The sequence below is a fragment of the Phacochoerus africanus genome, chromosome 1, assembly GCF_016906955.1.
Source record: "Phacochoerus africanus isolate WHEZ1 chromosome 1, ROS_Pafr_v1, whole genome shotgun sequence".
NCBI classification, from domain to species: domain Eukaryota; kingdom Metazoa; phylum Chordata; class Mammalia; order Artiodactyla; family Suidae; genus Phacochoerus; species Phacochoerus africanus.
Window position 1 is genome coordinate 25,806,882 of NC_062544.1, and position 25,083 is coordinate 25,831,964.

The 25,083-nt window shown below is 42.6% G+C and overlaps 1 protein-coding gene across 3 annotated transcripts in view; it reads left to right on the plus strand.

Annotated features, from left to right (window-relative positions):
* The window catches only part of DOCK2 (dedicator of cytokinesis 2), a 404,312-nt gene that overhangs the window by 101,023 nt on the left and 278,206 nt on the right, over positions 1 to 25,083 (plus strand). For all 3 annotated transcript variants that reach the window (XR_007135520.1, XM_047784590.1, XM_047784680.1), the window contains exons 24-25: positions 8,112 to 8,182; positions 10,484 to 10,590. Coding sequence is in view for 2 of the 3 variants with exons in the window: in XM_047784590.1 (XP_047640546.1) it covers positions 8,112 to 8,182; positions 10,484 to 10,590 (178 nt within the window). In the remaining variant the exon portion in view is untranslated. The remainder of the gene's footprint in view (positions 1 to 8,111; positions 8,183 to 10,483; positions 10,591 to 25,083) is intronic.

A 25,083-nucleotide genomic window follows, 5' to 3' on the forward strand; every position in this document is an offset into this window, starting at 1 on the left:
AGAGATTAAGGCCACGTGATGTTAGCAAACCCCACAAAGAGGTCTTCTGTAGACTCCGATATGCGCTGCAGGAGAAAGCTTTGGATTTTGAGTCAGAGAGACCTGGGTGGGAAGTGGGGCTTCCATACACAGGCATGTAACACTGGGCAAATCATTTCTGCTTCCTGGGCCTTGTTTATCCTTTTATAAGATGGGAAGCCTAACGTCTGTTTAATTTAGAGGATTCTTGAGAGGATGAAATAAAGTAATGTGTGTAAACATGGTGCGTGAAGCCTGCTGCATAGTGCAGTTTAAATACTTTTTAGTCATTTATATCTCTCCCCCTTTATCTCATCATAAAACAGAAGGCTTGAGGGTGTTTTTCTCGAGTGGAATCTGGAAGGGAGTATTTGTGTTTCTCACCCTGAATTATGCTGCTGAACAGTGTTGGGACATTTAGTTATTCCATTAGATCAAGAAACAGATATGAATCTCAAGGAGGATAAACTCATAATAACTGACTCTATTGAAAAAAAAAGAAAGCACAGTTTCTCCTACTGACATAGTATGACATGACTAGAGTTCTAACTTCTGAGCCCGCGTGGGGTATTGTGGGAAGGAGTGCTGTGATCTATTAGTAATGTCTGCCGTAAGTTATAGGCGAGAGCATGGAGTAAGAATGCCCATGATTGACATTCCTGGTTCAAGCTTTACACTTGCAGCTGGGTAGCAGCTTAGGTGGAAACCCTAATTCATGCCCTGCCAATCTAATTCAATCTCAGCTTTGCCTCTTGTGAGTTCTTGAAACCGAGCAAGTTGTTTCTCATGTCTCGGGGCCATCTGGCTTTTTTGACTTGCTTTCTCCAGTTTTCCTTATTGTTCAGAGTTGGCATGGCAGTAGCTCACACAAAAACTGTGGAGAATTTAAAGCCAGCCATCCAAAGAGGGTAGAAAGAGTATTAGAAACACCTGGCATTGATTTTTGTACGCACCATGTGTCAGGCATGAAGCTGAGCTTTCCCAGGCAGAGTTTTCGGTCCTGCCAGAGGTCTGCAAGGAACTGCTATCTTTAGTGTCCACAGGGACTCATGAAGTTAAATAATCCATCCTAAATTATACCTATTCTTAGTGGTGGAGCTAGGATTTCAGTCCACCAAGGCCTTCTGACTCCAAAGTTCATACTTGTCTCTCAGCCACAAAGAATGGGTTAGGCCAGGGGTTCCACGTGTTTTCAAGAATGGACTATACACTCAGAAGTCCCGTGTGTGCCAGCCCTGTGAGCATTGTTGTTAAGACTGATGACAGGGTGAGATGGTCACCACCAGAGGCATGTGAATTGAATGTCGCTCAAATGCCAGTATTGACCATCTGGTGATATTGTACAGACCCACTTGATCCAGGCTTTGGGTTGTGATTCATCATAATGCTCCAGTTTGATGATATGAGTTGAAATAAATGAGCAACTCTTAATTGCATGACATGTTCCTTTGGCCACTGTGATGGCCACAGATGCTAATATAGCTGCTAGAGTATCGGGGGTAGGGTGGTGGTGCAGGGGACTTTGTCTTTTATGTCCTCCAGTATCTGAATCAGTGGCTGGCACATAGTAGGTACTTGAATATCTTTCAGCAGAATGAATGAGAGAGTGAATACTAGCTGCCAATATTTTATGTTTTAGCATTTATTGTGTGGACACATTAGCTAAAAGCTTTACATATCTTATTAGCTCATTTTTTTAAAAAATTGTGGCTCCACCCACAACCTGTGGAAGTTCCCGAATTCATGACATATACTAGGTCCTTTAATTCACTGTGCTGGGCTGGGGATCGAACCTGAACCTCTGCAATGACCTGAGCTGCTGCATTTGTATTCTTAACCCACTGAACCACAATGGGAACCTCATTTGATTTAACAACCACCTTATTAAGCAAATAGTCTTATCTCTCCTTTACAGATGAGGCGATGAAGGCTTAGAGAGACTGAGCAACTTAACCACAGCTTAGAAGCGGCAGGTCTAGGACTTGAATCCAGGCTGTATAAGCCCAGAGTTTGAATTTATAATCATCACCAAACAAAGTATAGTTTCATGAAAAAGCCAGTCTCCTGGCAGAATGCCAGGTAGATAAGCAATAAGCAGCATAAGTGCAGATGGGCAGATGTCTGGTGCATTGTTGCGAAGTCAGGTTATTAGGGAGGCCTTTTTTTTTTTTTTTTTTTTTGTCCTTTGTCTTTTTAGGGCCCCACTCGAGGCATATGGAGGTTCCCAGGCTAGGGTCCAATCAGAACTGTAACTGCCGGCCTACACCACAGCCACAGCAATGCCAGATCCGAGCCTCGTCTGCGACCTACACCACAGCTCACGGCAACACCGGATCCTTAACCCACTGAGCGAGGCCAGGGATCGAACCCCAGTCCTCATGGATCCTCGGCAGGTTTGTTAACCACTGAGCCACGACGGGAACTCCGGAGGCCTCTTTTATTTCCTCTCTTTTTATTGGTGTCAAATGTCCAAACGTCCAAGGTAAAGGAAGAAAGTGCTTTGTTCTGGAGAAGTGGCCTAAGCCTGCACGCTGAGCCCCCAGAAGTAGGAGAGGTGAGACTCACATTTAACAGCAAGATCTGGAGTTTCACGTGTAACGGGGAGAGAGAGGGAGGGAGACGCAGGGAGAGAAATGGAGAGGGACCCTGGAAACCCTTAGAAGACAAATCCCGTTTGAGTGTGAGGGAGTGCAGCTGTTTGGTTTTTGGTTTTGCTTTTATTTTTAAACATTTGCTGTGTGCTAGCAGCCCAGGGTTATGAGTTCTGGTGAAGTCCATCTGGATAGCAGTCATCTCTAGTGTTCTCCTGTGACTTCTCTTGGACCAGTAAAATCACTCTTGCTTGATTTAGGTCTGGCTCTCTTCCTGAGGGCTCTACCTGGCCTCTGGCAGAGGGCCTTGGAATTGATGACTAATCTCAGAAATTCACTTGGGGTCACTTGACAAACTAATGATTGAGCTGGCAAATGTTTTCCTGATGGCCATTCTTGCAACCCCCACATATGTGGTGAGGAGGATTCTTAAGTTGTATCATGAAAACTGTACCTTCTTTCAAAACATATCCTCATAAAGGGGAGAGATTGCTTTATCTCCTCCCCAAATCAGCTTTATCTCCTCTGTTAATACCTCCCCACATGCCAAGATGGAAGCGTTTCCTAAAGCAGGGTAGGCCGCAGCAGAGTATACTGGACAGGAGCCACTTGGACAGAATCAGGTACATATCTTTGCTATGCTGCTTATTGGCTGTGTGGCTTCTGGCAAGTTATTTTACCTCTCTGTGCCACGGTCTTCCACACTGGTAAAGTGGGATGGCAGTATCTACTCACAGAGTAGTCATAAAAATCAAATGAGATAATGCTTATATAAAGTTTCCAATAATGGTTTGCTGTTGTGATTTATATATTAATTTTATGTATGTATGCATGTGTGTGTGTGTATATATATATATATATATATATATATATGTACATACAAAATATCTCTGTGTGGTTTTTTTTAAATATCATATACAGAATGGGATGAAAGTAGTATCACAACATATTAGTTTATGTGTAACGGTAGTATTAATGAGAGTAAAAACTAACAGCCATGGTAGAGCAACACAGTTCGAGGCTGACAGATCTAGAGAGCTGAACTTTTTCTAGTCCCCAGGCCTTAGAAACATGTAACAAATGGTGGTTTCCAATGGGGTCTTATGGCTGAGCCCCCCTCCCGTGGGGCTTGGTGGTGGCACCCGCTGATCCCACTCAGGTGTGTCAGGGCTGTGTGAAGGCGAGGACTGTGGACAGGACCCTGAGGCCAGTGCTGGCTGTGACAACAGACTTGGAAAACTTCCTGGGTCAGAGATGGGCTGTCCCCTATGGGAAAGAAAACCACAGGCCTGTCACTCCTCTGTGAGGCCACCTGGACCTCATGGAAGTTTAATGCTCCCCAGTCAAGGTGATAACACCCTTTGCATCTCAAGGTGATGATCCCTCAGTTTGCTTTACTTTATTGCCAGCCCGGGGCTGGGAAGCTGGGGAGACGGGCTCGTTGCGCAGCAGCCCTGGCCCTGGCTTTGTCCAGCACCTCCTCACTAATAGCTGAAGCATTTACGTGTGAGTGTTGATGTAGATGCCCCATAATTGTTACTCTAGAGCATGGCTCCAAAGCCCTGGAATGCCATGCAGCCCTTGAAAACCAGCAACTTGCTGCGGACACTCAAGTCCTGCCTTTCTCCAACTTGCTAAGGATTTTATTTCTGTTTCTGTTCCCTCACTTTGGTCCTAATTCTAACAAGTCCATATTATACTCTGAGGGCCAGTGCTAGAGAGATGAGCTAAGGGGAGATCCAGCACACATACTGCTGGCATCTTGCTGTGTTCTGGGCATTACAATAGGTGTGTGATATATTTTATTTCACATCATTCCCCTCTGCCCCACTGAAGATGCTGAGGTTCAGGGGATAATGAAATGGGTCTAGGTGCATGCAGGTGCTGGATGGAGGACTGGGATTCCCCCCTCCCCACTCCAGGTCCCCGCGAGCCCAGAGCTCTATGTTCCTTGGCTTAAGAGTAAAGCAAGAAGCAGTTGGCTAGACTGCTTAGACCAGCCTTTGTCAGGGCATGTGCCTCAGCATATGGTGTCTCTTTAGAAGGTAGGGGTTGTAAGCTGTGCTCATGGGACAAGAGCAGCCTGCAGGTGTGTTTGATTTGGCCAGCACGGTGTTAAAGCAGATGAGCAAGAAGGACTCGTTTTTTAGACAGAGTGCAAGTTCCGCTCACATCATCACTTCCTACTGGCCTATGCTCTTCTCTTTTCACTTCTTCTCTGCTGCCTGCCCATCCCTGCAGGCATATGCTTTTGCTAAACCTTAATATTTCCTGATACAGATTGCCTGACCAACTAGGTTGGGATGCACTTTGTATTATAACTATCCAGGGGAATGTCATAATACATCTCAGTATATTAAAATTTTGAAAATTTCTACAAAAAAACCACCCCAAACCCCTCACCTTACTGGTTTGTTTTTGCTTAAATCAAACTTTCCTCAAATTATTTGATTGAAACTCCTCCTCCTCAACCTGGAATACCTAACACCATCCTATGGGACAAGCATGTCTCAGTAGAGCCTAGTTTTAGAAACATCGGCTTTGGAATCTTGTTATCTCTTGTCATCTTGATTTGAAAGAATAAAGAATAAATCTCTAGACATAAAATCCAATAACTATAAAGAAAAAATCTGACACATCTGACAACATACAAATTAAAATCCTTCTGTGCAATGAAAGATATGATAATATAAAGACAAGCAACAGTCAAACTATAGGACAAGCAAGAGAATTCTTACAAAATGTGTTAACTATGAAAGAGTTAATATTAATTATTATAAATAATTCCACACAATAAGAAAAGAAATCCCTGGAAAGAAAAATGGGAAAAGAATATAAACAAGCAAGATAGTAAATGTGGTTGTTTAATAAATATGGAAAGGTACCCACCTGCTCTAGCAACCAAAAAGTTGCAGGTTACAGTTGCAAATTATATATACCAGCAGTTATAGGGAAAAGAGTCAAAGGAAATTAATTACTGCTTCTTCATAAGGTAATATGATAATCTCTTTCTATGTTTTATATATATATTTTTGTATATGTGTATATACATTTTGATGCACTTCGAGTAGCCTATTCATCCTATGAGATTCTCACAAATATACAAACGCTTATGTTCAGTATTTTCTTACTATCTATTTTAAAATAAAGTGAAGATAGCATGGTGTCCATCGGTAAGGGGGACTTGCGGGCATTGCTGTGCAGTGGTTAGAGATGAAGAGTGCACTCTATGAAATGAGGTGCAAAAATACCAGTGGTGCGTGGTCAGCTGCAAAAAGCAAGGTACAGAACTGCATAGCTCACACACACATACACGTGCACATACACAGTGAGCCCTTCTGAGGAGTAGAGATTAGGGCTGAGACAGAGATGTGGGACTTCAGGGACAATTTTCATCCTGAACTTTATAGTATGGAAGATTTTTTTTACATTAAACATACATTACTAACTTGTAAAAATCATAAAAAATACGAAAAAGATGAAGGCAAAGAGAAAGAGTGTTGCTATTTGGGTGAGGTGGGTGTGCAGCTTGAGGGTTACAAGGAGTGGCTCTGTAAGCAGTCAGCAGCCTGTCTGAGTTTGAATTCTGGCTCTCCCATTGCTAACTATTCAATAGCTAGGCTAGTTACTGAATCTTGATGCCCTAGAGGTTCCTTATCTATGAAGGTAGTATGTCCTTTATAGGCTGAAATAAGTTTTATTTTGTTTTGTTTTTGCTTTTTAGGGCCGCACCTGCTGCATATGCAGGTTCCCAGGCTAGGGGTCAAATTGGAGCTACAGCTGCTAGCCTACCCACAGCCACAGCAACACGGGATCAGAGCCACATCTGCAACCTACACCACAGATCACCGCAACACCGGATCCTTAACCCACTGAGTGAGGCCAGGGATCAAACCCGTATCCTCATGGTTACTAGTTGGATTCGGTTCCACTGCTCCATGATGGAAATTCGTGAAATAAGGTTTAACAAGGTAATCTAATGATGGTGTTCAGCATGGGGTCTGCCCCACTGAACATTCTCAGAGAAGAGTCATAATCGTTATGTAAACTCAGAAACTCAGCTGTATATGGCTAGGGATATGATTTTCTTTTAGAAAAAAATTTTCACTATTTTAATGTTGGTCTGATTGTAAAAAAGGTGATACTTGTTAACGATAGAACACTTAGAATATACAGAAAAAATAAAAAGGAAATACAGAAAATGCAAAATAGATACATCTGGAGTTCCCATTGTGGCACAATGGAAACAAATCCAACTAAGAACCATGAGGTTGTGGGTTCGATCCCTGGCCTCGCTCAGTGGGTTAAGGATCTGGTGTTGCCATGAGCTGTGGTGTAGGTCACAGATGTGGCTCACATCTGGCATTGCTGTGGCTGTGGCTCTGTTCAGCAGCTGTAGCTCCAACTAGACCCCTAACCCGGGAACCTTCCCATATGTTGCAGGTGTATCCCTAAAAAGCAAAAAAAAAAAAAAAACTACTAGATTTTTACACATCATTTTCCAACCATGTGACTTAACAACTCTTTCTGTGGAAATTAGTCTACTTTGCTGTTCAGCAAATAGAACACAAATTTCATCTGTGTTACCTTGCAGAGAGGAAATAAATAATCTACCACAGTGCCCAGTTTTCTTAACCAAGATAGTGGACCAAAACCTGCCCACAATCATTCACAAATTGGCCAGGGAGAGACAATAAAATAACTCAGTCCAGCCTGTCCTTGCCACCAATAAAACATTTCAAGCACACTATCTTCTAATAATGATGGAAGTTGCCCTTTATTTATTTATTTATTTATTTATTTATCTATTTATTTTTAATGACCGCACCTGCAGCACATGGAAGTTCCTGGTCTAGGGGTTGAATTGGAGCTGCAGCTGAAGATCTAAGCCACAGCCATAGCAGCATGGGATCTGAGCAGCATCTGTGACTTAGGGTTAAGGTTAGGGTTAGGGTTAGGTTCCTTAGACCCAATGAACAAGGCCAGGGTCAAACCTGCTTTCTCATGGATACTAATTGGGTTTTAAACCGCTGAGCCACAATGGGAACTCCAGAAGTTATCCTTTATTGAGCACTCAAAATATGTTGCATTTCTATTATCTTTAACGTTTGCAATCCTACACCATAGGCATTATTTCCTCTGTTTTATAGATAAGGAAATTCAGACACGAGGGACGTTAAGTGTTTTGTCCAAAGTTGGTAAGTAACCAGTTTGGCCAAACATAGTTACTAAGGAGGAGAACCAGGATTTGACTCTGAGTCTGTATTTCCTCAAACTCTGTGATTGTTTTGCTGTACACTCCTGCCCCTTTGAAGATAGAAGAAACTTTTGTAAGAAGTACAGGCTGATGTTTCAACCTGCCTGCAGAGTCTTGAATCACTGTAGCAGCACCGGGATGCAGGCTCAAGCTCCCTGGTCTGTGTCCTGTTGCAGACTCTCCTCACCACCAGGCAGAGCTGTTGGCCGTGGGCGTGGCTCATGTTTGTTTCCCTTCCTGCCTAGGTGGCAGCTTTGAAGTACATCCCGTCTGTCCTCCATGACGTGGAAACCGTCTTTGATGCGAAGTTACTCAGGTGAGAGCTGGAGCTGTGCTTTCCTGGGCTCTGTTGTCAAGCTAGGGATTTGGAGGGAGAGGCGGGCTCTGGTGGGGAGCTCCAGACGGGCACTCCGCATGGGGACAGAGAGACACATGGTGGGAGCTTCCTATAAGGCCTTCGCTGTGGGATTTTTACATTCCTTTTGGTTGTGTCAGATTTGGTGAAAACCAACTATAATGTAAACATCCTTCTTTGAAGATACTAATGACACAGAACACAAACATGTAGGTTAAAAACTGATGTTTGGTGTAAATGTCTTCATTTCCTCCAGGCTTAACGGTTTTGGGGTTTCAGTCTTTGCCCAGTAAGCCCTGTAGTTACAAGTGGAGAACATCCCATGGACACTTAATAGGATGATGGAGATGAGCTCTCTTCGCTTTCTCCTTCTTCACCCCTTCCCTTAGGAGAGGAAAGCATTGTCTTAATGGGCTTATGCTCTTAGAGTAGCAGCATCAGCTAGATATGCCTTTGCTTCTTTTTCCTAAATTCACTTTAGTTCCACGATAACATATAGAAGATTTGTATATTCAAATGCTTTTAGCTTTAGAAAAGAGTTGCATAGATAGTACATAGAGGGTTCCCATGTACTTTTCACCCAGCTCCCTTTAGTGTTCACATTTTCGATAGCTATAGTATAGTTATCAAAACAGAGAAAATAACATTGGTACAGTTTGGAGTTCCTGCTGAGGCACAGTGGGTTAAGAATCCAACTGCAGCACCTTGGCTTGCTGCGGTGGCTCAGGTTCGATCCCCACCAGCACAGTGGGTTAAAGGATCCGGTGTTGTTACATAGGATTCAATCCCTGACCTGGGAACTTCCATGTGCTGTGGGTGTAGCCATAAAAAAAAAAAACCAAAAAAATTGGTACAATTCTATTCAGTGTATTCCAATTTTATTCAGCTCTCATCAGTTTTTCCACTGTTAATATAAAGATGTCTTCTGGTTTTTTCTCATTCTTCTGATCTCAACCTAAATGGTATCTTCTCTGAGAAGCCACCTCTAAATATTGTGAATAAATTAAGTTCCTCCCCCAACCCCTGCACAATTACTCTCCTACGCAACTCCCTGTTTTTTTCCTTCAGTGTGTCTGTGGCTTTGTATTGACTTGTTTGCTTTTGTGCTGTATGCTAACCTCCATTAGCATGTAAGTTCCTTCCTATTGGGACCAAGTCTGTCCCCATTGTGGCCCCACTGCTCTGCACATTGCCTAATGAGGATTTGAAAGAATAGATCAACACAGTGAGCTTATTTTGTAAATCTGACAGGGTCTATAATTTTGTCTCAGTGGTATTTTTATTTTAGCTCTATTGGAAAGGGTAATCTCCTTTTTCTGTGTCCCAAACTGGTTCTAACCCACAAGTTTTCATAGTTTTTTTTTTTGTTGTTGTTAATTAAGGAACTTTTTTGGTCTTAAGACTTAGCATAAAGCATTACTAAGCATAAAGCATCGAGTGAATAAAATGGTGTGGTAATGAAGTTAGAACCTGGTTTTAACCCCTTATTTCTTTGACTCCCTAGCTTCATAACCTTGAGAAAGGTAACTTTCTCTTTCTTTTTCTTTTCTTTTCTTTCTTTCTTTCTTTCTTTCTTTCTTTCTTTCTTTCTTTCTTTCTTTCTTTCTTTCTTTCTTTCTTTCTTTCTTTCTTTCTTTCTTTCTTTCGCTTTTTAGGGCTGTAGGTGCAGCATATGGAAGTTTCCAGGCTAGGAGTCGAATTGGAGCTATAGCTGCTGGCCTACACCACAGCCATGGCAACGCAGGATCCAAACCGCATCTGCAACCTGCGCTGCAGCTCACGGCAACACCGGATCCCTGACCCACTGATCGAGGCCAGGGATCAGACCCACATCCCCACGGATACTAGTTGGGTTCATTACCCCTGAGCCAAGACGGGAACTCCTAGGAAACCTTTTTAAACCTTAGTTTTCCCGTTTGTAAAACCTAGTAAAGCATTGGATCTACTTTATAGAGTTGTGAGGTTTAAGTGGCACAATGGATGTCACGTGCAAGATACATGCCTGGTACATGCAACAAGTGGTCGGGATTCTTGACATTATTTTCAGATTTTCACATCTCATTGAATGCCATTAGTATTCAACCAGCGCCAATGCCTCATAATTACTGAAGGCTTACCATGCATCTGGAGGGGTCAAGGGAGCAAGACGTACATTGTCTCTGCCTCCGCAGGACTGGCAGGCTGGGGACACACTGTAAATGCCAGTCGGGGGCAGACATTGGCTTAACCGGCGCTCTGTGCTCCTGTTTTCCCTACCCTTAGCCAACTCCTCTATGAGTTCTACACCTGCATCCCCCCTGTGAAACTCCAGAAGCAGAAAGTCCAGTCCATGAATGAGATAGTCCAGAGCAACCTCTTTAAAAAGCAAGGTGAGTACAAAGCATCCTGGCTGGTTGGGGTGCCAGAAACCCCCTGTGCTCCTCACATGCTGCCCAGTTACCAGAGGTATCTTCTCCAGCAACTCCCTGAATAAAGGAGACAGGTGAAAAGTAGCTAACAACTTAGATAGAAGAAACTAAACTCACTTTAGGAAAACATAGGTTGTGTTGTTTTTCCTAAGAAAGTGTAATGAGAGGCTAAATTTGGAGTCATTTTGCTGTGAGATTTTTTTATTCTTCATGGCTTATACTGGAGAGGAAGTAGGTAAATTTCTGATCCCATCACAGAAGAACCTGTGGTTCCAGTTTTCAGGTGCGTTTGCTTCCAGGAACATTCACTGTATCAGCAACCAAATGCACACATACTGTGTATTTTCCCCTGGGCTTTTATTATTACTATTACAGACATAGCAACATATTGTACAAGTGCCCTAGACTTTGCCTGTCTTCACTTAATGGCATTTCCTGGAGAGCAGGGAATGACAGTGGATTTGGGCAGCAGTTGTGGTTAGAGCTTCTGCTCATCCGCACTGATCTCTAGTAACCACCAGTCCGGACCGGCACCCTGTGGACAAGAGCCTTGGGGTTCCCTGTTTTTGAGGCCAGTGAGCTAGATGGCCACACAAGCTTTAGCTGTGAGCAGATAGGACTCAGATGTCCATATTCATCACTTCCGAACATCCCTCCTCTCTGTGAGGTTGAAAAAAATGCCTTTTGAGGATCAGCTTCGTTTTCTGTACCCTCAGACCAGCCCTTTCCAATTTTAAATTTCTCTCTGTCCATAATGGTGTCTGGTGGTACAATAAGAAGCAAACTGTGCTGGAATCCAGAAGTCTTAGAAAGCAGAGGATCAGTCATCACTCAACCAGGATTTGTTCAGAGTGAAGCTTGACTATTGATGGAAATTGCTTAGTAATCACAGGAAGATTCAGGAACCACTTCTCTGTACAGATTTCCCCTCCCCTAATGCCTGGTTAACACAGAGCATCCAGAACCGCTGTGTGAACCCCATCCCTTAGAGTTAAGGGTAGGAGAAGGGCATGGGAAGAAAAGTGTTTTGTGATTTTATATTCATGCCAGTAGTTTTCTGACCATTTAGACAGTTGTGTGACAACACATTAGTGCGGTACAAATAGAGTTTGTATATGCAAAGTGGTTTGTGTAAGGTGGTTTGTGAAAGGTGATCAGAAACTAATCCTGGTAAGTCTTGTTGCATTCTTGTATTAGTATTTTTTTTTTTAAGTGAGCCTTCCTCGGTTTTCACGTTCTGATTTCCGTGTCAGAATGATTTGCCCTCACTCTGAAAGCTTTGAAATATGCCTACCCCTTCCTGCCCTGGCAGTCTCTTCCCGGCTTTCAGGTGGTGTCACTGTAGAGATGAATTGGGTCCCATCCTCAGGATGTAGCAAGGACAACTCTGGCTGCACAGGCAGCAGAGAGCAGGGCTACCTGGCTCCCTTTCGCTGTGCAGAGCTGCTGTTCTCGTCAGGGGCTCAGCTGAGCATTGAGGCCAGATGGAGTGTTAGCACGGTCCTGTATTGGCCATGTGGTGTCAGTTCCAACCTGGTGGAAGTCGGAGTAATTCCTTTACTGAAGTCACATCCCCTGGGCTGATGGCGGCCCCCGAGGGGGAGCATAATCACAGGGCAGGCTGGACAGCTGCTGCTCACCAGTCCCGCTGTGTCTCTGAGTTTCAGATTCAGTAAAAACCCTCTAATTAAGCCAGCCCCCATGTTGTACACAGTTACAAAGAAATGCGGAATTCTTACCTTTACATATGTACAGAGATTAGAAGTAGGCAAACAGGGAGCGCGTTGGGGACCCATTTTAAAGAGACTGCAGTGTGTAATTAGTCTCTCCACCCCTGATTCACATGTGAAAGCAGCGTGCTCTCATTCCCAGTGTAAAAGGAGCTCCTCTCCCTCTGTTTATTTGCTAAGTGAACCCTCTTCCCAAAATAACCCCAAAGGGGAACTTCAGCTCAGCCCTCTCCTCAAGTCCTCAAGTTCCAAATGAATGCCAGCCGAATTCATCCGCGTACACTTACTGCGTGTTTATGGCTCCTGGGCGAGGTCTCCTTTGTACCCTGACTTAAGCTGAGTTTGATTCCTTGGTCAGGTCTGAGCTATACTGAAATCCCTCCTGTTGTTCTCCCTGTGGAGTGTCCAGGGCCTCAGGGCTGTGGTTTGCTTTGAGCCCACGCTCATTTACCTGCCAGATGTGCAAACGGCCTGGAGCATTGTCAGTGCCATTAGCTTGTACTCACAGCCTTGAACACTTGTACTGACATCAAGCAGAGGAGCCAGAAGGCTTTTAAGCACGTTCTGAAATGTTGGCAGACTATCCTATTGGCCTGTCTTCAGTAGGATCCTGGGGAGAAAGTGGAGAAGGTTTACTGGTTAAGGGGACTAGTTCTTGGGTTGGATTCCTGGTTCAGCCGCTTATCAGCTGGGTGACCATGGGTAGTATATTTAACCTCTCTGATCCTCAGTAAGCTTATCTGTAAAATGGAGAAAATAATAGCAGTGTCTGTCTTTGAAGGTTGTTGTGTGGGCTGATGAGACAAACAGTGCCTTTAAAGTACTTATCAAAGCAATAGTCTTTCCCATACTAAGTGATCCCTGTTAATTACTGATGTTATGGTTATTACTTCTGCTGCTCCTTTCATTTTCCCAACTTCTCTCCTAACCTTCAGATGCCTTGCAATAAAGGCACCCCTTCGCAGTTGATAGTCGCACATCATCCTAAGCCAAGCTTCCCTGTTTTTTTGGAAGCTATGTGTTTTTTCCCCACGTTCCGAAAAACACAGGTCTTAATAAACAACAGGGCCTTTGGTCTGTATGCACTTCCTATTCCAGCTTTGAAAGGCTCTTCCAATTTTTATTTCATTTCCCTAGAGTGTTTTTGTACAGGATTTGTACATGTGTACCTAGAGATCAGGGTCAGGGTCAGGATGAGACATTTGTGGTGCCTCATTGTTTACCTTCCTGCAGCCCTCAACATAGTTACATAGTTTGAGACACTTGACAGCCACTCTGTGATGGTTTGCTCCTTGGAGTTCTTTTATAGTTGCAAACCATGCAACTGACAAGGACTTAATCTCCAAAATGTACAAAACAATTTATACAGATTAACAGCAAAAAACCAAATAATCCAATTGAAAAATGGGCAGAAGACCTAAATAGACATTTCTCCAAAGCAGACATACACATGGCCAGAGGCACATGAAAAAATGCTCAACATCACTAATTATTAGAGAAAAGCAAATCAAAACTACAGTGAGGTACCACCTCCCACTGGTCAGAATGGTCATCATTAATAAGTCTACAAATAGCAAATGCTGGAGAGGGTTTAGAGAAAAGGGAACCCTCCTACACTGTTGGTGGAAATGTAAATTGGTATAACCACTATGGAAAACAGAATGGAGGTACCTCAGAAAACTAAATATAGGACTACCACATGATCCAGCAATCCCACTCCTAGGGATGTATCCAGACAAAATTTTCATTCAAAAAGATACATGCACCCCTATGTTCATTCTAGCACTATTCACAATAGTAAAGACATGGATACAACCTAAAAGTCCATTGACAGATAAATGGATTAAGATGGTGTGACTCATATACATAATGGAATACTACACAACCATAAAAAGAACAAAGTAATGCCATTTGCAGGAACATGGATGCAACCAGAGATTCTCATACTAAGTGAAGTAATTCAGAAAGAGAAAGACAAATATCATATGATACCACTTATATCTAGAATCTAACGTATGGCCCAAACGAACCTATCTACAGAAAAGAAACAAACTCATGGACGTGGAGATCAGACTTGTGGTTGCCAGGGGGGAGGGGAAGGGAGTGAGATGGACTAGGAGTTTGGGGTCAGTAGATACACACTACTGCATTTGGAGTGGATAGGCAATGAGGTCCTGCTGTATAGCAGAGGGAACTATATCTAGTCACTTGCTATGGAACATGATGGAGGATAATGTGAGAAAAAGAATGTATATGTATGCATGACTGGGTCACTTTGCTGTACAGCAGAAGTTGACGGAACATTGTAAATCAACTATAATAAAATGTAGAAAATTAAAAAAAAAACATACACACACATTCTTTAGTTCTTCCTTCTTTCATGAAGGCAACTGCCTCCATTAGCCTCAAATTTTACTTGACCTGTGATCCTGAGTAAATTACTTAATCCTTCTAAGTCTCCATTTCCTCGTCTGTAAAGTGGGCATAACCACAGAATGAGTGTCTCTGGGCTGTTGCGCAGACTCCGTGACCCACTGCGACTTGCTGGCCTGGGGTTTGAGGGAGTTAGGGGTGTGTAGGACTTCAGGGGTCAGCAAGAGGAGAAGCGGAGAATCTCTGGAGACTCATTTCCTGTTTTCTCCACCCCAAGCTCAGACTTCCCTGGTGGCGAAGATGGGAGGAAGGGTGAATAGGTCTGCCCTGAGAAAGCTCTGAGGGGAGTCTGCGAGGAAACCAAACCTTCTGTGCCTTAGGAACAGATTTGTCTCTGTGAAGAACCTAATCTCTAAGTAATGTGTCTTTTTAGTCGGATGCTAATCAGATGTGCCATCTGGTTCAGTGTAAACTGCTTGCGGATCCACATTGCTCACTTTTCTCAACTTGCAAAACAAACAAAGAGGGAGAGAGAATGAGAGAGGGAGAGGGGCAGAGACAAACAGAGAGACAGAGACAGACAGAGAGAGAGAGACCTGACAGAGATCTGGAAACTCTTCCAATGTTGATTTTCAGCTAGTGGAATTTTCTTGGGAAATTTCCTTTTATCAAGATGTAGTTTCTGGAGTTCCTGCTGTGGCTCAGTGGGTTAAGAACCCAGCATCGTGTCCATGAGGATGCAGGTTTGATCCCTGACCTTGCTCATTGTGTTCAGGATGCGGCATTGCTTCAAGTTGCTGCATAGGTCACAGATGCTGCTTGGACCAGTGTTGCTGTGGATGAGGCCAGCAGCTGCAGTTCTGATTCGACCCCTAGCCTGGGAGCCTCCATACGCTGCAGGTGCAAAAAGAAAAAAAAATGTGTAGTTTCCTTCTTTTCCCCTCTTCTTATCTGGTGCCCACAGCTCTGGAGCTCCTGGGACCTCAGTTCACAGTGAGCTGGGCTTCTGTGGTGGGAGGGGTCGCAGACAACAGTGTCCAGTACTGTAGAAGATTTATCTTTGCTAATCATCACATGATTGCAACATGGGGCTGCAACAGAGAAAGTCTTCTCACTGTAACAGTTACTACTTTGCTGGGTGAACTTGTATAACATCTAGGAGCCTCTAGGTTTTCACATCTAAAAAATGTAAGTAGGAAAGTTGCCATTAGAAAGAATATAAACTTTTGGTTTAGGAAACCCTTGTTTCTGATCCTGGCTTGATCATTTACTAAGCTATGTTCCTTTGAACAAGTAACCTCTTTGAGCTTGGTTTCTTTAGCTACAAAAGTGGGATAATGCATGTAAAACAACCAGCTGAGAGGCCAACACAGTTGCTGCTCATTTAAAGACATCTATTGTATCTACTGTATAGCTAATAACCACAAGAATAATAATTACATCAACAGCATCTTAAAGATGGAGACATATTAGTAAATGCCAGCCATATATTACGTACTATATTGGACAGAAACGATATTAAATTCTTTAGAAAAACCCAATTACATAGCTATAATTATTCCCATCTTATATATGGAAAGATCAGGGCCTAGAAAGTCAAAGTCAAGGAACTTTCATCTCATTGAGAACAAAGGTTGTACCATGTACTAGAATTATTAGTGTATTGGACTATGTGATTCTGGGATAACAAATCAATCTCCAAATATCAATGGTTTAACAATGTAAGGTTTCTTTCTTTGTTGTGCAAAGTCTGATGAAGGTCATGAAGGTCGTATGCCTTCTGTGCTTTGTCAAGCTATGCCAGCATGGCCTCTCAGCAGCAGGGAAGCACAACCACTCTCAGCCTGAAAGTGACACCCAGAGAGTCCACCCACAGACCATTGGCCAGAACCCATCACATATTCCCAAGCTACTTGCAAGGGAATCTGAGAAGTGAAGGGAAACACAAGGAGTATTTTGCTAACTGCCTTTGCTACTCACAGGTAGCGGTGATAGAGCTGGATTTGGAACACAAGTCATTGAATAACAAAACCCATCTTCTTTCCACTATACCATGCTTTGTTCTTAAGAGGAATAAGAAAGAAAATAATGTTTATTTCCTTGTTGAAAAGGCTTTCTTCTCCATATTTGAAAAAAAAATGCCTTACTGTTCCCCCGAGAGATTTTTCCTTCCTTCCTCACTCCTTGTCCCTATTCCAAATGCTGGGCAACTCCGACAGCTGTTACAGGGACCTTTGCCTGAGAGATGGGACTCCTGATGCTAGTGGTTGCTGTGTCACTGCAGGTTTTGAAAGCACAGCTGTCCTGCCGTGGGAAGCTGTGTAAGCGGGCTGCCCGGGGCTTGGGCTGTCTGCATCAGGCTGGCTGCTAAGACTGTTGGGAAGGAAATGGCAGGAAAGGAGCAAGTCCTCTTCCTCCCAGGACATGTGCTGGCCTTTCGGCTGGCTCCCCATCTCTCCTGGCCCTGTGCATGCCCCTCCACAATTCTTTTCTTGGTGAATACTGCCTGGAAGACCTTCTACTGCCTCCCCACTCCCTTCCCCCACCTCGACACGCTAACTGGTATCTCCTGTTCATCCCTTTAAGGCCCTCACCAGATGTCAAGTGTGCAGGGAGTCCTCCTTTGAAATCTCAGGCATGTCAGCCCTGCTGCAGACCAGGTTCTGGGAGGAAGTGACGATAAAAACCACTGCCGGTTAGCGAATTTCTGCACCACGCTCAATGTGTAAAGACAATGAAGCTTCCTGTTTCTGTTTGTTTTTAATCTAACCTTCTTTTGGAGTCTCTACTTCATTTTGAACGGTGACAAATTAAAATTTTCAATTCATATTATCTCGTGGCTTCCGATTTAACCAGTCTGATTCAAAATATTTCCCCCTCCCTCTCCAAAATGGGGTCTGGAACCAGGTCCCAGGGACCCGATTAGGAAAGGGAAGAGACTTTGCTTTTGCCTTTTCCCACAACCCATCTTAAATGTCTCTCTTTGGGGCTTTAGCTCAAGAGGGGATGGACACACATGTCCTGTGGCTTCAGGTCTCAACCCCATGGAAAGTGGCCTCTCGCCTTTCTGCTCTATCATGGCTTCTGTTCTAAGGAAGCCTTTCTCATCTCTCTTTCCTGGGGCTATAAAAATGGAATGGCTGCCAGGGTTCCTGACTAATGGGGGACCAGGTGATGGTACAGAGTTGTACATTCAAAATATCATCTTGGGAGTTCCCGTTGTGGCTCAGTGGAAACGAATCTGACTAGTATCCATGAGCACACAGCTTTGATCCCTGGCCTCGCTCAGTAGGTTAAGGATCCAGCATTGCTGTGAACTGTGGTATAGGGTGCAGATGTGGTTCAGATCTTGCACTGCTATGGCTGTGGCTTGGGCTGGTGGCTCCAATTCGACTCCTAGCCTGGGAACCTCCATATGCCATGGGTATGGCCCTAAAAAAATCAAAAAACAAAAAACCCAAAACAAACAAACAAAAAATATCATCCTGGATTCTCAAAACACTTATAACTAGGTGTAGAACCCATGAGAGAGAGATTTCTCAAGGCTCAGGTGCACCTAGGGAGTTTGCTGCAATTGCGGAATTCTGGACCCTATCCAAAAATTTGGCCTTTGAAAGTCACTGGTATCAGCCTTTCCAAGAGGATTCTGAGGCAGGTGGCCCCCTCACTAACCCTCTCTAGTTGCAAGCAAGGCTCCCAGAGCCTGAGTAGGAGAAGAGGAGCAGTGCAGGCAGAGAGCAGCAGCTCCCCCAGTGCATAGAGCAGACCTCACCATGTTACTTGGCATTTCACTGTCTGTTTATGTGACTGTCTATGTGGATGGAGTGAATGCCTTATGGAGAAGAGATGTATATTTTTTCTTTATGTGCTCAATCTGCTTAGGGTCTTACTGATATCTGCTCTCAGAAACTAGTCTGTGGACCCTGACTAGTAAAATAAACCATTAATCAGTGGCCAATATCCCTTAAAAAAAAAAGGAAAAGGGAAGATGGGACCTCAGTTGTTCAGAACCGAAGTTGTCATAGTACTTGATTCATACTGCAGCCCGTCATTGGTCCCCACAGGGCCCCCTTTTCTTTGTTTGTTATTTTAATAATATAGTTTGTTTTTAGTTTGTTCTTTTTAATAACATTTAGTTTGCTATTTTTAATAATAAATTAAATACCCTGGCACTCACCACCCAGAACAAAAACTAGAAATTTAACAATCAACTGCATATAACCGTGTGTCTCTTTTCCCACCTAAAATAACCCATTCTTGAACCTTTTGTTAATCATTTTGCTGCTTTCCTTTTAATGGAGTTATCATTGCATCTCTCTCTCTTGCTACATATATATGTATTCATAGTGTTTTGGGGTTTTGAACTTTATAAAAATGATATTGAACTGTGAGTAATTTGGGGGAACTTATTTTTTTCACTTAATGTTATGCCAAGATTCATTTATATTACAGGTTGCTGGCGTTCATTGTTTTGACAAGTGTAGAAAATTCTATTGTGTGTGTAAACCATAGTTTATTCACTCATGCTTTCGATTTTAGGCACTTGGTTGTTTCAGCTTTTTTTTAAATTGTAGTCATTGCTGCTAAGAATGTTGTTGTGTCTCTTGTCAATATTCAAGAGTGTCTTTGGGGCATATAACTAATAGTAGATTTGCTTGTTCATGGGGAAATCTGAATATTCAACTTTAGGAGAAACTGCTAAACTGTTTCCAAAGGTGGGTGCACTAATTTACTGTCCCATCAGTAATGCACAAGAGATTCCATGGGTCACATTCTCTTCAACACTTGATACCGTCCCATTTTTAAAATTCTTGCCAGTAAAATGGATGTGAACTATACCAGCCCTACCTTAATTTATAGTTTATTGATTACCAATGACCCTGAAAGTCTTATGCTTCTTTGCCACTTGTGTTTCATGTCTGTGGTATGTCTGTCCATGTCTTTTGTCCATTTTTTTCTTTTGGGTTGGTTGTATTTCTCTTATTGACCCACAGGATATTTTATATATTCTTCCTACTCATCTTTTGCTGATTGTAGGTATTATGAATAGTGCTCTCCCCATTTGTACCTTGTCTTTTAATTTTATTTAAGATTTTTTTCATTTCTTACTCTTAATACAAATTTATCAATCACTTTAATAATCAGATCCTTTTATGTCATCTTTAAGAAACCTTTTTCAATCCTTAAGTCTGAAAGATTTTCAATTATTTTTTTTTTTACTAAGAATTCCGTAGTTTTGGTTTTGATACACAAGTCTGCAGTCAATCTATAGAGTTTGTTTTATACATGGTGTGAGGTAGGAGTCTGGTTTTGTCTTTTTTGCCGTTTGCCCACTCATTGTTCCCAGTTTCAAGTGATGGACAGTCTCGCCTTTCGTCATGTCAGCGTCATTTTGCATTTCCAGGACATTTCTCTTCCCTGGGGACTGGAAGTAGGATAACTACAGCCTGGATTCAATCCATGGCCCACAGTGTGCAGGTTCTCTGTGCTATTACCAGTTGAGAGTGGAAGGGTAGGAAGGTGGAAAGGATAACCTCTCCATTCCAAGTCAAGCCCCAAATTAGGTTCCTATGTTATGTTAGCATCCTGGGAATTATGTGTCAGGACACAGCACTTCTGCAGCTTGCATCTTCTCCTTGGATACAGTTTCTTCAAAAGATCATTTTTTCTTAACAGCAATAAATGTCTTGGGCCCACAGGGCAAACTTCTTGTAGTTCTTTTGTGTATCTGATAGAAAGAACACTGGATAGAAAGGAAGGAGACCTGAGTAATAGCAACAACAGTAGTGTCAGCAGGAGCAACTGTAGATGAGATTGAGTGCTTGTTATACACCAAGCACTGTGCCAAACACTAATGGATATTATCACATTTCCTGCACCGTTGTGTGATCCTCTGTAGAAAAACTATAAAATCATGAGACTGAGCAAGATTTTCTAGACTCTACCAACAGGAACATCTGTGATTTTAAAAATCACTCTCTGAGTACAGTGATAATACTACTGACTCTTTCTAATACCATTTGGTGCCTAAAAACCCCTCCTCCCAAGTTTTGCCCCCAACACTTCTAAATGCCTGAGCTGGGAGTGAGGAATGAGGCTATGTCATCGAAGGTGAAACGGATGCAAGGAAATTGCAGGATGCCCTCAAGGGCACGCAGTGAGGCTCGGAACCCTGGAAAAGGTAAAAGGATTTATGTACTGGAGCCAATTCATTTTCTTCGAGAAAAAGCTTTTGAGTTTTGAGAACCTAAGATGTTTCTCCTCGGAGCACTTGGAGGCATCAAAGATCTTCAAATAGGGGTTTTCCCCTCCCACCTGCGGTGTTACAAAGCCACCTCCAGCTCCAAAATGTCTCTTCTACACTTGGAGATCTGAGAAGGGGCTATTCCTCACATTGCTTCCCTTTTCGGTGTGACGGATCACAGAATTCAGTCTCAGAAAGAAACCTTCAGATCCGGAATCGGAGAACACAGTGATTTAATAGGCTGCAGAACAAATCCAAGAGAGATTTATTAAAGTGTCCTCTTTTTTTTCTCTGAAGTAAAAACAAAAAACAAACAAACAAAAAACCTGGCATACAATCAAAGAAAAGAATCCCTCTTGAACCTCCCAAAATATCTTAGAATAGCAGTTTTTAATGATATTATGAAATACAATTTAATTGGGGGTGAAGGGTGGGACAGAGAATCCCAGATCACTTCTTTAATGGCAATCCAAATCAACTCTTCTGCAATTAAAAACATTTGCCTCATTAAAACTGGAGAACAGCAAAATCAGGCTGTTCTCATACTTTTCGATCCATGTTGCATGGACTTTTCCCCCCCAATTTTGGGATGATTCTTTGTATAAGTGGAAACACACATAATGAGGCAGTTTATATAAATCTTTAGAAGGTTCGTTTATGCAAAGTTTTTTTTTTTCATTGTGAAATTTCAGTTATAGATGGTTTGAAGTAGTGTGAGGCTGGTTTTAGAATGTTCTGAGACTTATATGTTGACCTTTTTGAGTTTGAATTTGCTGATTTTTTCTCCACATCTTCCTAGAATAGGAGAAAGTTTCACTGAGACCATGATATGGTTGAATTGAAAACCAGCTGCAGATTCATTTCAATTCAAGTAATGTTTATTGAAAGTGAAAAAAAAAATGGAGCAACACTGTACTGTGGGAGAAGCGTTAGAAAAACAGTAATAAACAGTTGTATGGTCCCCATTTATTTAACCATTATTTTGAGCTAGGCTATGCTAAGATTTTTCACATATTTTCTCGTTTCATTATCATGACATCCCTCTAAAATGTAGGTATTTATACTCCCAATTTACAGGTGAGGAAACTGAAGGTTTAAAAGGTTGGGAAACTTGCCAAGAGTCATAGACCAAGTAGGACCAGGATTCCAAATGGGTCCTGCCTGATTTACACGCACACTCTCTAAACTGTTGCACAATAGAACATCTGGAACAGAAGGGTTCCTGTCCCCACAGGGAGCTTACAATTGGAAGACATTCACTCATTATTATGGACAATTAGCACTCGTCTTACGCATCTTTATAATTCTAGTGCTAATACCAGTAACTAGCATTATTGAAAATAATCTCCTAAAAGAAGAATCTTTGTAGTATATTGATTACCTTGGTCTTTAAGCCAGAAAAGGAGAATAATTCATCTCCCTAAGACCCAAGGAAGAAGCTCCAGCTCCACCATCAGCACCGAAAGCAGAAAAGACTTACCCGAAAGATCTTCAAACGTGAGCACACTCAGGCCATGAAGGTAATAGAAATGAAGGAGGCAGGGTGATGGTTATTATGTCATTTAATCGAAAACCTAGTCATGTGTGTGTTTGTGTATGTATTTAATGTCATCTCCAGTTATGCTTTTTACAGCAGATTTTCCATTTTCCTAGTAAACATATGAGAACTTTCTTTACTTCACAAAAAGATGTGATTCCCTTCATTTGTTCCCCAAAACACAGTGCCGTTGGTCTGTTATTCATTTCTCTACCTTTGATAGAGACAAGTATGCAGACAAATATTTCTCTACTACTAAGGAAACAAGAGCGGAAATGTCATGAGTATGTAGGATAACCGTGCATCAGTGCCAGCTGATTGTTACTGTATCAATATGTGGCCTTCGTGCCACCCAATCCTCTGGATTTTTTTTGAGAGGGAAGTCCCCTACATTTTTTTTTTAAGTTTTATTGAAGTATAGTTAATGTACAAGGTTGTGATAATTTCTGCTGTACAACAGTGTGACCCAGTCATAGACATACATATCCATTCTCTCTCAAATTCTTTTCCCACATAGATTATCACCAAATGGTTTTTTTAAGCAATATTTTCACGCCGAATAAAACCTGCATATGGACCTGGCAGGGCAGCCCCTGGTGTAAATTTATAATTTATAGTTTTATATAATTTATAGGGTTTTAAAAAATTCATTTTAAAGTTAGAGTGTTATTTACAAATAATCCCACAAGAATGACTCTTGTCAGAATGCAGTGAGAATAGTGCTTTGGAATGTGGGGGACGGGAAGAAGTTGCAAGTCAGCTGAACTTGGAAGAAGTGACCGTGGTCTCGGCCCTCTCCAGAGAAGAGTCTTCATGGAGACCTTGTCGTGTCAGAGGGGAAGCATTGTCTCACTGCAGACCACTGCCTTTCAAGCCTCAAGAATTCAGGGTTCTTCCTCACCTGTCACACGCCCTTGCTAGTAAGGCATGCTCCCTGGCATGCTGGCCCAGTGTGGGAAAAAATGATATTTGTCGTTCATAGCAATGAATATTATCAAAATACTGTGTTTTTGCAGAATAGTTGAGAATAAATAAAAACATCTCAGATCTCACCATTTAGGGGTAACAATTGGTATTCTTCCTCTCTTTTGTATCCTGTATTACATATGATTGGGATAATGGTTTACCAGGTGTGTAATCTGCTTCTTTTGCTAAGAATTATTAGGAATATTTTCCCATATGCCATTTTTAAGGACTTTCATTGGACTCTATTATATAGATAGGCTATAACTGACTTCACTATTTTCCTATTTAGGGAAATTTGGGTTTCTTTAATTTTATTAGACAAATTTACAGGAGTTCATTGTCTTCATAGACAAATTGTCATCCTCTGTGTTCATTATTTCTTTACTGCTGAGCATGAATCTTACCCAGTTTTCCAGGCTTGTCAAGGACTTTGACTCTCCTTTTTTCCTCCCCTTTAAACACACACACACACACATACACACACACACACTCACTCACTCACACACAGGACTTTTCTTCCTCTTTACGTCATAGGCTCAGCATAGAGCAGACCATATTATCCTCTCTTAAAGAGCTGGCATGGCGCGTTCCAATTTGGGAGGGACCTGTTTTTCTAGCTCCACTGTCATGCTTAGTGGTAGGGCGTGTGTCTGTGTGTGGACATCCTCTGCAATACTGGGCACTTGAGTGCAACCACACTGAGAGCCCTCATCAGCCCTGTGCAGCCAAAGTGGATTTGTTGAGTGTGACACCCTCCAGGCTGGAGTGGCCACCCCAGAGGAACCAGACACCAGAGCAAAGAGGGAAGCCAATTATCCAAAAGCAAATGAGGCTCTAATTATGGCTTTAGCTAAAGAGGGTAAAATTATTTGAGGCGAGACATCTCATTTCTGAAGTAGGCACAACCCAGAAAAATTGTTCAGAACAAAGGCCTGGATCAAGTCCTGATCTTGCTGCCTTCACCAAGACATTTCACTTCCGGGACCATCTGTTCCTCATCTGTCAGAGGGGAACGATCTAGGATGCTTACCTCATTGATCTACTGTGAGCATCTCATGGGGGAGTGCCTGTGAGAGGCTGGGTGAGGTCTCACATTTTGTGAGTATTCATAGAGCGTTACGATCACCGTCAGGAAGTAGTATTGCTATTGTTTGTCATCATCTGAAAGTGGAACAGAATGTGAAACCGAAGCTCTGGAGACCTGAATTCTCAGCTCCACAGTTTTCTGTTTGTTCCAACTGAGAAGTGAATCCACCTCTAAGGCTTTATTTTCCTTGTCTCTCAAATGAGAAGCTTGGGTTTGGAGTTACATCAGGTCCCCTTCACTGGGAGACTGGTGGACCTGCATGTGCTGAGAACTCCATATCATCCTCCTCCCGGAGCCTCATGGCGACTGTATCTGATAGGTGCTGTAACCCTCTCTTTTCCTGCAGGTGCTGAAGTTGAGGCTTAGGCAGCCGGGATTCAACACCAGGCTCCTAACGTCCCTTCTGTACTTAATCGTCTGTGTGTCCAGCACTTGCTGTAGGGCCTCGTAATTTAGCTTGTGCTCACACGTATTTGTAGGCTTCACTCCAGGCTTCTGAACCTCGAGGACTGTGGTG